The 12,976-nt window shown below is 41.0% G+C and overlaps 1 protein-coding gene across 1 annotated transcript; it reads left to right on the plus strand.

Moving 5' to 3' along the window:
* The first annotated feature begins 8,496 nt into the window (after positions 1-8,496).
* On the plus strand, positions 8,497-9,327 carry LOC103211271 (prion protein). The gene has a single exon (XM_007957210.2). The coding sequence runs from the start codon at positions 8,554-8,556 to the stop codon at positions 9,325-9,327; it is 774 nt and encodes a 257-aa protein (XP_007955401.1). The 5' UTR covers positions 8,497-8,553.
* The last annotated feature ends 3,649 nt before the right edge of the window (positions 9,328-12,976 follow it).

A 12,976-nucleotide genomic window follows, 5' to 3' on the forward strand; every position in this document is an offset into this window, starting at 1 on the left:
TAATGAGAATGAGGATTAGTGAGATCATCTGTTCCTTTTGTATCTTCTCTGAAGTTCCATTACTCTGTCATTTTGCTCATGAACCATTGCCACGTTGTCGGGTTTCCTGTATGCATTCTAATATCTGGCAGGACATGTGCCTCTTGGATTCTATTTTTTTTAAATATCATTTTCCTTAACTCTTTGCATTTTATCATTTTCTTTGAGAATCTCCTGTGAATTCTTAACTGAAACTGTGTTGACCCTATACATTCTTTGGGAGTGAATTGGTGTGTTTCGGTATTGGTTTTCCATCCAGAAATATAGTTTGTCCCTCTTCTTTCATTAAGTCTTCCTTAACATCTCTTAGTAAAATGTTGTAGCTTTCTTCATATAAGCCCTACTATTTGTTATTAAAGGAGCTTGGGTGGCATAGTGGTTAAGGCATTTGGCTGCTAACCAAAACATCAATGGTTCAAACTCACCAGCTGCTCCATGGCAGAAAGATGAGGCAGTCTACTTCTGTAAAGATTTACAGCCTTGGAAATCCACCAGAGGTCACTATGAGTTGAAATTGACTCAATGGCATTGAGTTTTATTATTATTATTGCTAAGGCATCTAACCAGAAGGCTGGCGGTTCAAACTCACCAGCCACTCCTCGGAAGGAAGGTTGGGCAATCAACTTCCGTAGTGATACTGCCTCGGAAACCCAAGGAGGGGTCGCTATGAGTCGGTCCGACTCAACAGCGCATAATAACAACAACAACAAGTAAATACTAAGTATTTTGATTTTTTTTGTCATAATAAATGTAATATTGTTCTGCACTAAATCTTGTAAGTCATTATATCTGATTGGGAGATCACTGATTCTTCTTTAATACACTGATTTAAAAAAACTGCCCCCTAAATGAGATCACTTACTCATTCTAAAACATTTTTGAGTATTTTTCCTGGATTTTCCAGATAGAAAACCATACTTGCCTAGAACTTCCTGAACAATCTAAAGTAATAAACAATAGATCACATTCTTGTTTATCACATTAACGGGAACACCTTTCCTCTTTCAATTAAAATAGGGTCCAGGCTGTTGATTTGTTGTAGCTGTTCTTGATCATGTGAAAGGACTATCCTTCCAGTTCTATGTAAAGCTGTTATTTGTTAGTTTAACCACTGGAATTTTTTCAACATCTGAAATGGATGTTGGTTTTAATTGAAAACTTCTCAATATCGACAGAGAATTTTTTTTTTTCTCTTTATCATATTAGATTAACTTTGAACCATCCTTATGGTCCTAAAGGAATCCTTGTATATTTTTTACTAAACTGTTAAAATTGGTTTGGTGGTGTTTTCTTTTTGAATTGGCATCCACATTGCTTTGTAGTAGGGTGACTGAAGGGTCCAAGCCTGGCATTCTGATACTCGGGTTTGAATCTTGATCCTTCATCCCCTTACCTATAAATACCACTTTCAGGTGAAGATGCCCAAATGTTTATTTCTACTGAGTTACAGATTCTTGTAACAGTTGCCTAAATTGATTCTCCCACTTCAGCATCTCATAGTTGTGCCAGACTTAGCATGTCCAAACTCAAACTGTTGGCTTTGTTTCCTGAACATGCCCTTCCACAGTTTTCCCTGTTTAAGTAGATGGCAGAACCACCCTCTCCCTGGTTATGAAAACTATAAACCCAAGAGACACTCACTCCTCCACCCAATCAATCAGCAAGTCTTATTAATTCATCTGCAAAATGCATCTCATTTATTCACATCTCATTAACTGCATCATCATCATCCCAGGCCAAGTCACCATCTTCCTGCAGTATTTCCTTTCTTGCCTCACTATTTTTTTTTCTTTATACAACAATCAGAGTGATTATATTTAAAAAAAAAAAAAAAAAAACTACCATGTCAATCTCCTACTCATACCCTATAATGGCTTCCCATTGAATTTAGTATAAAAGACTCTATGGCCCTTGAGACCCATATGATCTTGATCTTACTCTCCAATCTCATTATTCCACTTACCCTCTATCTTATAAAGCCCCCCACACAGGATCTATTTGGGTCTCAGACCTTCCGAGCTAAATATCTTACTTACCATCCTATCCTCAGCTCCTAGCATAATGTCTAGAACCTTGGACACTTAACAATAACAAATATTTGTTAATCAATTTGTTACTGTACTGTAACTATTACATTAAAATATGTAATGTTTTAACAACTTTTTTCCCTCCATTTCTAACATGGTTATTGATCAATGCAAGTTTTCTACTTCTTTAAAAATTGACAAATACTTCTTATTCTATAAATAATTGTTGAATGAATTAATTCTTAAATTAATTTTTTTCCCTTTACATTTTAATAGAAAGGCAATCCCTCGCACAGATTTTTAATTCATAAAATAAATTTGTATGTGGTAATTTGTTATCCTTTTAAAGCCTGCTCTCTTCCTAAGGTTGTTTCCATTTTCTCATTTCTAATGTAGAGCAGTTGTGTTTTCAAGTGATTTGTGTATGTATGTACACACACACATACATACATATACACATTTTAAATAATTACTTCTTGATTTAATTGGAAAATTCCACATTCTTCTGTGTTTTATTTATTAAATTTTATGTGTAACTCATTTCTTTCTTCATAACTACAACAGTTTATTTTTAAACTTTATCTTTTTTTGAAATGAACAGTTATTTTCATTAGTTTTGTTCAATAATAAAGGCATTTTTAAGGCTATGAATTGTCCTCTCACAAAGTTTTGTCCATATTTCAAATAAGTTGTTTTTCCAGAACTCTTCAGTAAAGTTTTGATTTACTCTTTCCCCAGGAGGTAAAATTTGATATAGATTGAGTTTTTTGTTTGTTTGTTTATTTTTTAAATATAATTCAAACATTTATTATTAGTTTCTAGCTTTATTGCATTCCAGCCAGAGATTGTGGTCTTTAAAATCTTTCTTTTAGAGTTGATTGAGAGTTCCTTTATTGCCCAGTGATGGATAATTATCTTGGTTGTTGTTTGTTTTGGTATTTTATTTTTGTTTTTATACCTCAGGTGTAGAAGGTTAAATTAATCATACTCCTCTGTTCTTATCTTCACTGAGGTGCAGAACCTTGTCTTCTCCACTGTGTTATTAAGATCTGTCCATGTTGCTGTATGTTCATCTAATATGCTGCTTCTAACCCATTGGGTGCCTAGTGCTCCATGATGTCCATGTATCTCCTTTTTTCCTGGTGAAAGGCATGCCTAGCCCCCACCCCTTGAATCCTCACCCTATAAATAATGCTGTAGTGAAAATCTTGCATGTCTTTGTGAACCTGTGTGTAGCTTTCTTTGTGATGTGTACCTAGGAGTAGATTTCTCTGGATCCTGATTTGACTGCATGGTACTTGATTGCATTCCAGGACAACTACACCATCCATATTCCTCTGATAGCAACATGGGATTCTATATCCTCACACCCTTGCCCTCTTACCATTAGCCAATTTTCTATATTTTGCTAGCCTGTTAAATGTAAATTTTTTTTTTTTGTTTTATATGATTATTAACGATTTCAAACATCTTTTCATATCTTTTTGGGCTTCCCTCTTCTGTAAATTAATTTTTTATATCTTTAGGCCATTTTACTGTTGTAATTACTGTCTGTTATTGCTTTGCAGGAATTCTTTAAAGATTCCAGGAATGAATCCTCCGCTAGTTTCAAATACTGTCAGTATCTTTTACCATTCTGTAGTCTGTAAATTTGTCCACAGCATTCCTTATTGAGTAAGAATGCTCAAATTTTATGTCATCAAATTCATCAATTATTTGCCTATGGTCTGTGCTTTTGTTTAAAATGCCCCCCTACTCTTCCCCCAGGTCACATAGAAATTCTTCTTTAGTTTCTTCTTCTAACATGGTACTTTACCTTTCACATTTAGATTTCACATTTAGAGTCCACTTTAGCATGTAGTATTAGGAATCCAACTTTATTTTTCTCTGGTTTTCCATACTTTAAAGGTTTGGCTGCAATTGTGAATGGTAACTTACTTGTTCATTATCTCATTCTAGTCAGTTGTTGCTGATATTGAGAAACGTTTCTGATTTTTGCAGGCCAGGCTTGTATCACACAACCTTACTGAACTCTAGTATTGGTTCTCACATTTTCTCTGCTGATTCAGTTGGATTCTTCATGGAGATGATCACATTAATTGCAGATAATGACAGCTTGAACTCTTTCCTTCTAGTTATTGTACCTATTACTTCTTTTGCATGTGGCATTAGACAAGAGCGCCAGTCCTGTGATGGTAGGCTCCCTCATCATATTCTTGCTCTTGACAGGATACATTCAAAGCTTACCCATTAAGTATATTTGCTGTTTTTATTATATAACCTTTATCAGATTAAGGAAATGCCCTTCTATTCCTAATTTGCTAAGAGTATTTTTTAATGATAAATGTGTTTATCTTTATCAAGTATTTAATAGCATATCTTCAAAATTTTTGCAAATTCATAAATATGGCTCTCTTTAGATATCCATTTTGGCTAAATTACTTTTTGTGCTGTATGATAGATTTTTTCTCTTTTTTTTTCACACTTACTCATTCATTTAGCATTTATTTTTATAGGTCTGTGAGTCAGGCACCAGAAATATTAGGCACTGGGAAAACTGCCGTGAACAAAACAAAACCCCTGCCCTTTGAGAGCTTCTATACAGTAGAGGAAATTAACAATATGTATGCAATAAATAATATAATATGCCAGGTAGCCATAGCTGTCTGGAGAGAAATGAAGCAGGCTAAAGGGATGGAGTGCTGTTATTGTTAGGTGCCATAGACTGGCTCTGACTCCCAGCGATCCCATGTATAACAGAACAAAAGCGATCGGATAAAGGGTGCCATTTTAGGTAGAGTGGTGGGAAAGGCCCCTCTGAGTTGACAGTGGAGCACATTTGAGCCGTTTGTGCCTGGAGGATGAGCCTTCCCAGGAGAGGGAGCAGAAACTGCAAAGGCTGGAAAGAGGAGAATGCTTGTCTCGTTTGAGGAACAGCAGGAGGCTGAGAGGAAGGCAGCAGGGAGCCAGGTCACGTGGGGCCTCATTGGCTTGGTCAGGTCTTTGGGTTTTAGCCTAGGTATAAAGGAGCACCATCTGGGAAGTTGGGGCAAAGGGAATGACGTGACGTGACCTGCATTTTAAAAGGTGCGTGCAGGCTGCTGAGTGGAGAAGCCACAGTGGGGACCAGGGGAGATGCAGGGAGGCTAGTTGGGAGGCTGTTGAAGAAATCAGATGAGAGATGATTCAGCTAGCATGGTACTGTTGGAAAATGTGAGAAGCTGCAAATTTTAGGATTTGTTTTCAAAGTTGAGTTGGCAGGATTTGCTGATAGAGTCAATGTGTGGTGTAACAGAGAGAAAATTCTGGAACTCCAGGGTGTTGGCTGGGTAGGTCGCTGGGATGAATAAAAAAGTTGCTGAGATTAAAACCCTTCAGATTGGGAGTCAGTGGCTGGGGTAATAATGATGTCCAAGGTCAGTTCCCTGAGGTGTTTGAGCAGAAGTATGAGATACATGGAGGCCACGGGGAGTGGAGAGAGGCATGAGAAAACGACAGCCCCTCAAAGAACCAGGTCTGTGAAAGCTGGTGGGAGAAGGGGGAGCAGCTAGGACATGTGGGGTGTCAGAATGAGGCTAGTCAGCATGTCCCAGGAGCCTGCACCTCTGACCCCAACCGAGAAGAGCCTCCAGATATCGTAGCTGGCATGATCTGAGTAGACTTAACTCTGTAGCATTCAAATATATTTTAATTTACTGTAACCACCAAGACAATGCTTCAGATTTCAATAAAATAGTAGAAACATAAGCAGAACGTTAATTCATTTATCGTTTAATGATTCTTCTTCCTATGAGTTTTATATCCAGTTAGTGTTTAGCTCTGCTGTTGTTGTTGTTGTTATTAGGTGCCGTCACGTCAGACCCAACTCATAGTGACCCCTCCTTGGATTTCCGAGGCAGTATCACTATGGAAGTGGATTGCCCAACCTTCTGAGGAGTGGCTGGTGGGTTTGAACCACAAGCCTTCTGGTTAGCAGTCAAGTGCCTTAAGCACTATGCTACCAGAGCTCCTGTTTAGCTCTGCAAGATATGAAAATCATTTTCTAACAGTCAATGACACATTTATTCGAAGATAATCCCAGTGCTGGGGAAAAGACTAACATCTTTTCAGGCTATGTTCTCTTCAGTTGTATGGCACATAATGATATTCTGAGCACATTCTTTGACCGCCATTATACAGCAGAAACATGTAAATGAAGTCTGTAATCTGAAAGGAAGGAGGCCTGCTGGTACAGTGGTTAAACACTCAGCTGCAAACCTAAAGGTGGGTGGTCAAATCCACCAGCTGTTCCGTGAGAGAAAGATGTGGCAGTCTGCTGTTATAAAGGTTACAGCCTAGGAAGCGCCATGTGTCAGTTCTACCTCCTCCTGTAGGTTCACTATGAGTTGGAATCGACGAAACTGCAGTGGGCAATCTGAAAGGAGATTTTTTTATTTAAGGAATGCAGATTCTGTAAAGGGTCATAAGGAATCATTCAGGGTTTTTTTTTTTTTTTAATCCCCTAAATGGTGTTAGCCCTTTTATATAAGGAATGCTACTTTTGTACCAAACCTTAGGGGGGGAAAATAGTCACTCATTAAACAGTAAATGCTGAACTGAAACTCATTCTTGAGCTGAATGAGTGCAAATCTTGTGAACACAGCCTTTCTTATCCTACTTTGGGCAGACCTTGTAGATGGAGAGTCAGAGGGATGGATGAATGGACAGACGGAAAGGAAGAGAGAGAGAGAGAAAGGAAGAGAAAGAGAGGGAGAAAAGGAGGGAGAGAAGGATGAAGGGAGGGAAGAAGGAAAGAAGGGAAGGAATTTGGATTGAAAATCCTAGATGTTTCCTGTTTTCAATAAAATGGTGTTGAGAATTCCTTTGAGGAAATTCATCTTGGCATTTGTACATTCAGGGCGTTCAGGGGATGTTCATTGTTTAACTTAACAAGTGCCTTTTGTATGCCTGCTCTGGCCAGACTCTGCCCTAGCCCCTGAGGGTATAGCAGCAAAGGAGAGGATTCCAGCCCTGCTTGCATTCCTGCAGAGTTTGAAAGAAGACATCAGCCATTAATTACATAGTTATTTAATTGCTGCACTGCTCAGCTAGACAAGAAGACCTCAGTTAGGGGTCTTCTAACTAGACATTAAGCTCACTAGACATCATGGGCCATACTTGGCCTCAGGTTACTCAGAAGGGCCACACCAGGGCCCCTCTTCTGTGAAAGCAGTCCTCACAGCAGCTGACCCAGCAACCAGGGTCTCGCTTTCACCCCTAGCCCTGCGCATGACTGCTCAGGTGCCAGAAAGGGAAGTCCATATTGGTGGATCACAGGCTCCCCTTAGCAGAGTAGTCCTGTGCCCGGCAGGAGCTGATGTCCTCTGTAACAGCAGGATAGACACAGCTCCCAGGGTCCCCACAAGGACATGCCCAGGTACAGGAGCTAAGACAGGCAGGGAACCGAGCTTGCCAGGTCAAACAAGCCCCACTCAGTGCCCTTGAAACTTAAGCCTATGTGCAGACCACCACATAATTCTGGCTGCTAGCCTCAGAAAAATGATTAGTTGGCAAGCCAGGGGCTTGGGTGAGATAAAGAGGCCGCAAATTAAAGGCCCTCAGCTTGACTAGTTATAAAATGCTGATAACTGCCCCGCCCATTGTTTTTTCAAGTCTCTCATTAGGCGCCCACCAGGTGCAGAGCGTGTCCAGTAAAGGTCAACATGACCCACAAAGGGACCTTCCACCAGAGGCATGCAAGAACGGTATCTCGAACTGGGGCTCGAACTGGGGTTTAGAGACATCACGCATGAGTATCTTGAACCTCAGAACCCCATTCATTTCATCAGTAAAGATGATGCCTCTTTCCTGCCAAAGACCCTTTATAGACCTTAGGAATCCCTTTGTTCGAAGAGGCGGGGGGGGGGGGCGGCTAGCTAGGCAGAAGCCCCTCTCCATCTCTTCCTCATGAGCCCCTCCCTTCCTCTCTCTTTAATAAACTTTGGTTCGTTTGGACATTTTGCCTCTCCTGTTCAGTTCTTTGTCAGTAGAAGACAAGAACCCCTGCTCAGGGTCTTAGGCACCCCAGTAATAGAGCCACTGCTCCAAAAAATCTCAGAGCTATGGCAGACCCACTAGATATCTAAAGGTCACTCACACATGGAGTCACCATGGGTGAGAATCTGGTTAGGTTCTTTTGATTTCTAGTTCAATGCCAGCAAAGTTGCTGACATTTCACCCTTATCAAGTTTCCAGGGAACAGAGCTAGAAATTAACTTAAGGTCAAATCGGTACTCAGAGAAGGAGAGAGAGTTTTGTTAACCCTTTCCTTATATTTAGGTTGGTTTGTCGAAGTGCGGCTAAGCAGGTACAGAGTGTGTAGAGCACTTTGGACCGAGGAATCAACGCCATTGCTATTCTCTTTTTCATTCATTATGGAGCAAATGCTAAGTGGTTCCACCAGAGATCTAGAACACTGACATCCTCTTCATTTTTCAGACCAGTCGTCATGATGAAAAGCGGCTTGGGCTGCTGGATCCTGGTTCTCTTTGTGGCCACATGGAGTGACATGGGCCTCTGCAAGAAGCGACCAAAGCCTGGAGGAGGATGGAACACTGGAGGCAGCCGATATCCAGGGCAGGGGAGTCCTGGCGGCAACCGCTACCCACCCCAGGGTGGTGGTGGCTGGGGTCAGCCTCACGGTGGTGGCTGGGGACAGCCCCACGGTGGTGGTGGCTGGGGACAACCCCACGGTGGTGGTGGCTGGGGACAGCCCCATGGTGGGGGTGGCTGGGGTCAAGGTGGCTCCCACAGTCAGTGGAACAAGCCCAGTAAACCAAAAACCAACATGAAGCATGTGGCAGGGGCGGCCGCGGCTGGGGCGGTAGTGGGAGGCCTTGGTGGCTATATGCTGGGAAGCGCAATGAGCAGGCCTCTCATACATTTTGGTAACGACTACGAGGACCGTTACTATCGTGAAAACATGTACCGTTACCCCAACCAAGTGTACTACAGGCCCGTGAATGAGTACAGCAGCGAGAACAACTTTGTGCATGACTGCGTCAACATCACAGTCAAGCAGCACACCACCACCACCACCACCAAAGGAGAGAACTTCACCGAGACCGATATCAAGATAATGGAGCGTGTGGTCGAACAGATGTGCATGACCCAGTACCAGAAGGAATTCCAGGCTTACCAGAGAGGGTCGAGCGTGGTCCTCTTCTCCTCCCCTCCCGTGATCCTCCTCATCTCTTTCCTCATCTTCCTGATAGTGGGATGAGGAAGGCCTTCACATTGTCACCATCTCGCTAATCTTTTACCAGGTGGGGAGGGGTATCCAACTGCAGCCCTTTTAGTGGTGGTGTCTCATTCTTGCTTCTCGTTGTCACCCCTAAATTAATAAACTGGGCACTGGTGAGCAGTGGGAAACATGGAGTGGGCCCCGGATGTTATTTCTTCAAGCCCCCTCAGATTGAGTCCATTGTGGGCGGCTAATGCTGAGCTGATACGAGAATAACCACAGGTAATCATTTGTTAACCTGGGCTTATTTGTTTGTCTAGTGCACTAAGGTGAGGCTAGACCAAATCTCCGAACTGTATTGAAATGCCTCAGCCTAAATGTCTGCAGCTTTCCCTGCTAGAGCTCAGTACACAGATGCCCCATCTTAGCAGTGATTTCGTAGCAATTTGGAATGCATCTTAAGAAAACCTCAGTGCATTTCTCTGTTGAAGCAGCATTTCTGCCAAATCTGAAAGCAGGCCACATGATACTCATTCCAAAACAGAACTAGAAGTCCTTAGCTCTGGGCTGCAGGCTCTGCTGGCTGGAGAGCAAGTGCCCTGGGCCTGCAGAGACCTGTGACAGCACTTTTGCATCTTCCAGCATGCGCTGCACAGCCACCCTTGGCATCAAGAGTAAATATTCATGCAGCTCTGGCCAGATACATTTTCACAGGGAGTGAGCATACCTGTGACATATGTATGAAAGGCTTCTGGGACTAAAAAAAAGATAAGCATTTGGGAGTAGTACTCTGAGAGGCAATCTCTCTTTTTTTTTTTTTTTTTGGCAGCCCTTCTTTAGTAAAATAATAAAACTGTAGATAATTAAGGCAACAAAAATTATATTCTGGACACTGAAGGCAAGTCTTTGTTCATTTACCTGGAGACCTAAATAAGTTTAGTGTTGTTTGGGTAAAGCCACGAGGTTTTAACATCGAGAAAGCAGCAGCTGTAAAAGCATGAATATCATAGAGGATTATGTAATAAAATGGGCAGTGTGTAAAGGAAAGAAATGCTTGCATTTCTTTATTGTTTCCTGATAATTGTCAAAAATCAGAATTGGACCAAGTCCTTCGTTTCTGTAATTGGCTTTTGAATCAAAGAATAGGGAGACAAAAACCTTGGGTTGGAAATGACATAAGTATGATCCATTCAAAGTAGAAAAGGAATTTCTGTTAATGTTACTTAAGGCAAAATTATTCCCTGAATTGTTCGATATTGTCACCTAGCAGATATGTATTACTATTCTGCTGTGTATTGGCTTGCACTGTGTGGGTACTCTATGTTAAAAAAAAAAAAAAAAAACTGTAAATATATCTCTGAAGTATTTTCTGCTCAGATCACCTGTTTTCCAATTAGATGGTAATATATTCATAATGTGCATATAATAAACTTAGAAGCTTTGTTCAGAGTACTAGACATCTGAAGTATCTAATGTATTAACTTTTTGTAAGATACTAAATATGTGGGAGACCTTTTTGTGTGGTTCTTGGGCTTACAATGTGCACTCAATAGTTTTGTATAAGAATCCAAAATGGACACCGTTAACTGGTCTTTAAAATGTGCATGTACTTTATATTTTCTATATTTGTAACTTTGCATGTACTTGTTTTGATGTATAGAGAATTTATAAATGTTTAATATGACTAAAAATAAATGGGGGCTAAGATGAGTGCTTTCTGGGCTGTTAGCAGTGATTCTCACTAGTGCTTGTCTTGTATTGGGAGTTGATCCGAGCAAAGTGACCCTTTCAGTCACCTTGGATGGTTGCCAGTGTTTCATGTACCTGCTCCTGATCTAGCCCCCATCCTTACTTCCTGGTCGCATGCCAGTTTATCTCTGCTGCCTTTCCATTTTCCCACATGTATCTAAACCAAAAAAATAAATAAAACAAACTCACTGCCGTCAAGTCGGTACCAACTCATAGCAACCCCTCCTTGGGTTTCTGAGGCAGTATATCTGCAAGAGTAGATTGCCCAGTCTTCTTTCTGAGGAGTAGCTGGTGGGTTCAAACCACCAGCCTTCTGGTTAGCAGTCAAATGCCTTAGGCACTATGCCACTAGAGCTCCCCACATGTATCTAAGTGTACCTAAAAACCAGGAAAGAAATCCATTGCCGCTGAGTCAATTCCAACTCATGATGACCGCATGTGTTACAAGAGTAGAACTACTCTGTGAGGTTTTCTTGGCTGAATCTTTAAGTAAGGAGCTCACCAGACTGTCCTTCCACTGGCCCCACTCCAAAAACTCACTGCCATAGAATTGGTTCCTACTGAGTTGGAGCAACCCTCATTGGGTTTCCGAAGCTGTAAGTCTTTACAGAAGTAGATCGCCCCAACTTCCTTCCACAGTGCAGCTGATGGGTTTGAACTGCAGACCCTCTGGTTAGCAGCCAAATGCCTTACCCACTATGCCACTGGCCCCACTAGGTGGGTTCAGACCACCAACTTTTAGGTTAATGTCAGTTCTGATTCATAGTGAGCCTATGTACAAACAGTACAGTATGCTGCCTGATCCTGTGCTTGCCTCACCCTGGGACCTGGGGAAAATGACAAAGGTACTACTGCAGCAGGATGAACAAAATCCTTGTGTTCCAGAAGCTTCTTTTCTGTCCTGGATTTAGAAATACAGAATTTTCTAAATGAAACTTAAGTTCTAAGTGCCTCCTTTATGCTCCTCTATCTAACTCAGTCTATAAAATACTCCCAGGTCCTAGGAGCCTGCAGTGACAGTCTCTCAACTTTTTAGGTACAAAAGGCCATTTTCATTTGTCACTATCTTCCAACTCATTCTACACACATTTCCTGCCTTCTTAATGGGTGGTTTGATGCTCTGATGATACTCAGAAGTATTCTTCTGCAGTGTAATTCATTAAAGACAAGAAGTGACAATGATTAGAATCAATATTTGTTAATATCTTAGCAAATACCAATACCCTGCAGTGACCAGAGGATCATTTTATTACAAATGGAAAGATAGAAATCAACACCTTGAAATCCCATCATTCACAAAACTATAAAACAAATAATATACAAATTCTCAAAAATATCATTCATTTATAAATTGACCTCAATCAAAGTCTATTCTGAGCATAAATAGTTTTAGAACTATTTTCACTCTTGCAATTTTAATTACTTAAAAATAAACTCCATTATCTGTCAATCATAATTTCTCAAAAATAACCCACTGAGAAGACTTAAATTGTTCAAAGCTTGGAAATTTGGTGTGTTGGAGTTAATACTATCTATTTAATCTTTCCCAGGCTGCTATGTTTTTTTCCTGTTACTTCCAACTCTTCCAAGTTAGAGTTTTGCAAAAGGAACTAAGAAGCCAAGAAAACAGTAAAATCAGGTTTAGAAAATACACTTGACCAACATAAATGTAATTGGGTCTAACCCCAGAGAATGTTCTTCCAAAGAGCTGTCAGGCAATGCTTTGGTTTCCCCTCCCTGTCTCTGACGCTGAGCCCAATAAGGGTCTAATGGTACTTTTGGAGGGAAGTTGGATCTGTACTGCTTCCCACTCATGGGAGTTAATCCCAGCCAGAACCCGTGCTTCCTTGTCACCTTGCCACATTCATGCCCTCACCCTTCCAACCAACCTAGTCATTCTATGATTCATTACCACCTAAGAAAGGTTAGATCCTCTCTG

The sequence above is a fragment of the Orycteropus afer genome, unplaced genomic scaffold, assembly GCF_000298275.1.
Source record: "Orycteropus afer afer isolate SDZICR_OR568_19922 unplaced genomic scaffold, OryAfe1.0 scaffold00717, whole genome shotgun sequence".
Classification (NCBI taxonomy): Eukaryota; Metazoa; Chordata; class Mammalia; order Tubulidentata; family Orycteropodidae; genus Orycteropus; species Orycteropus afer.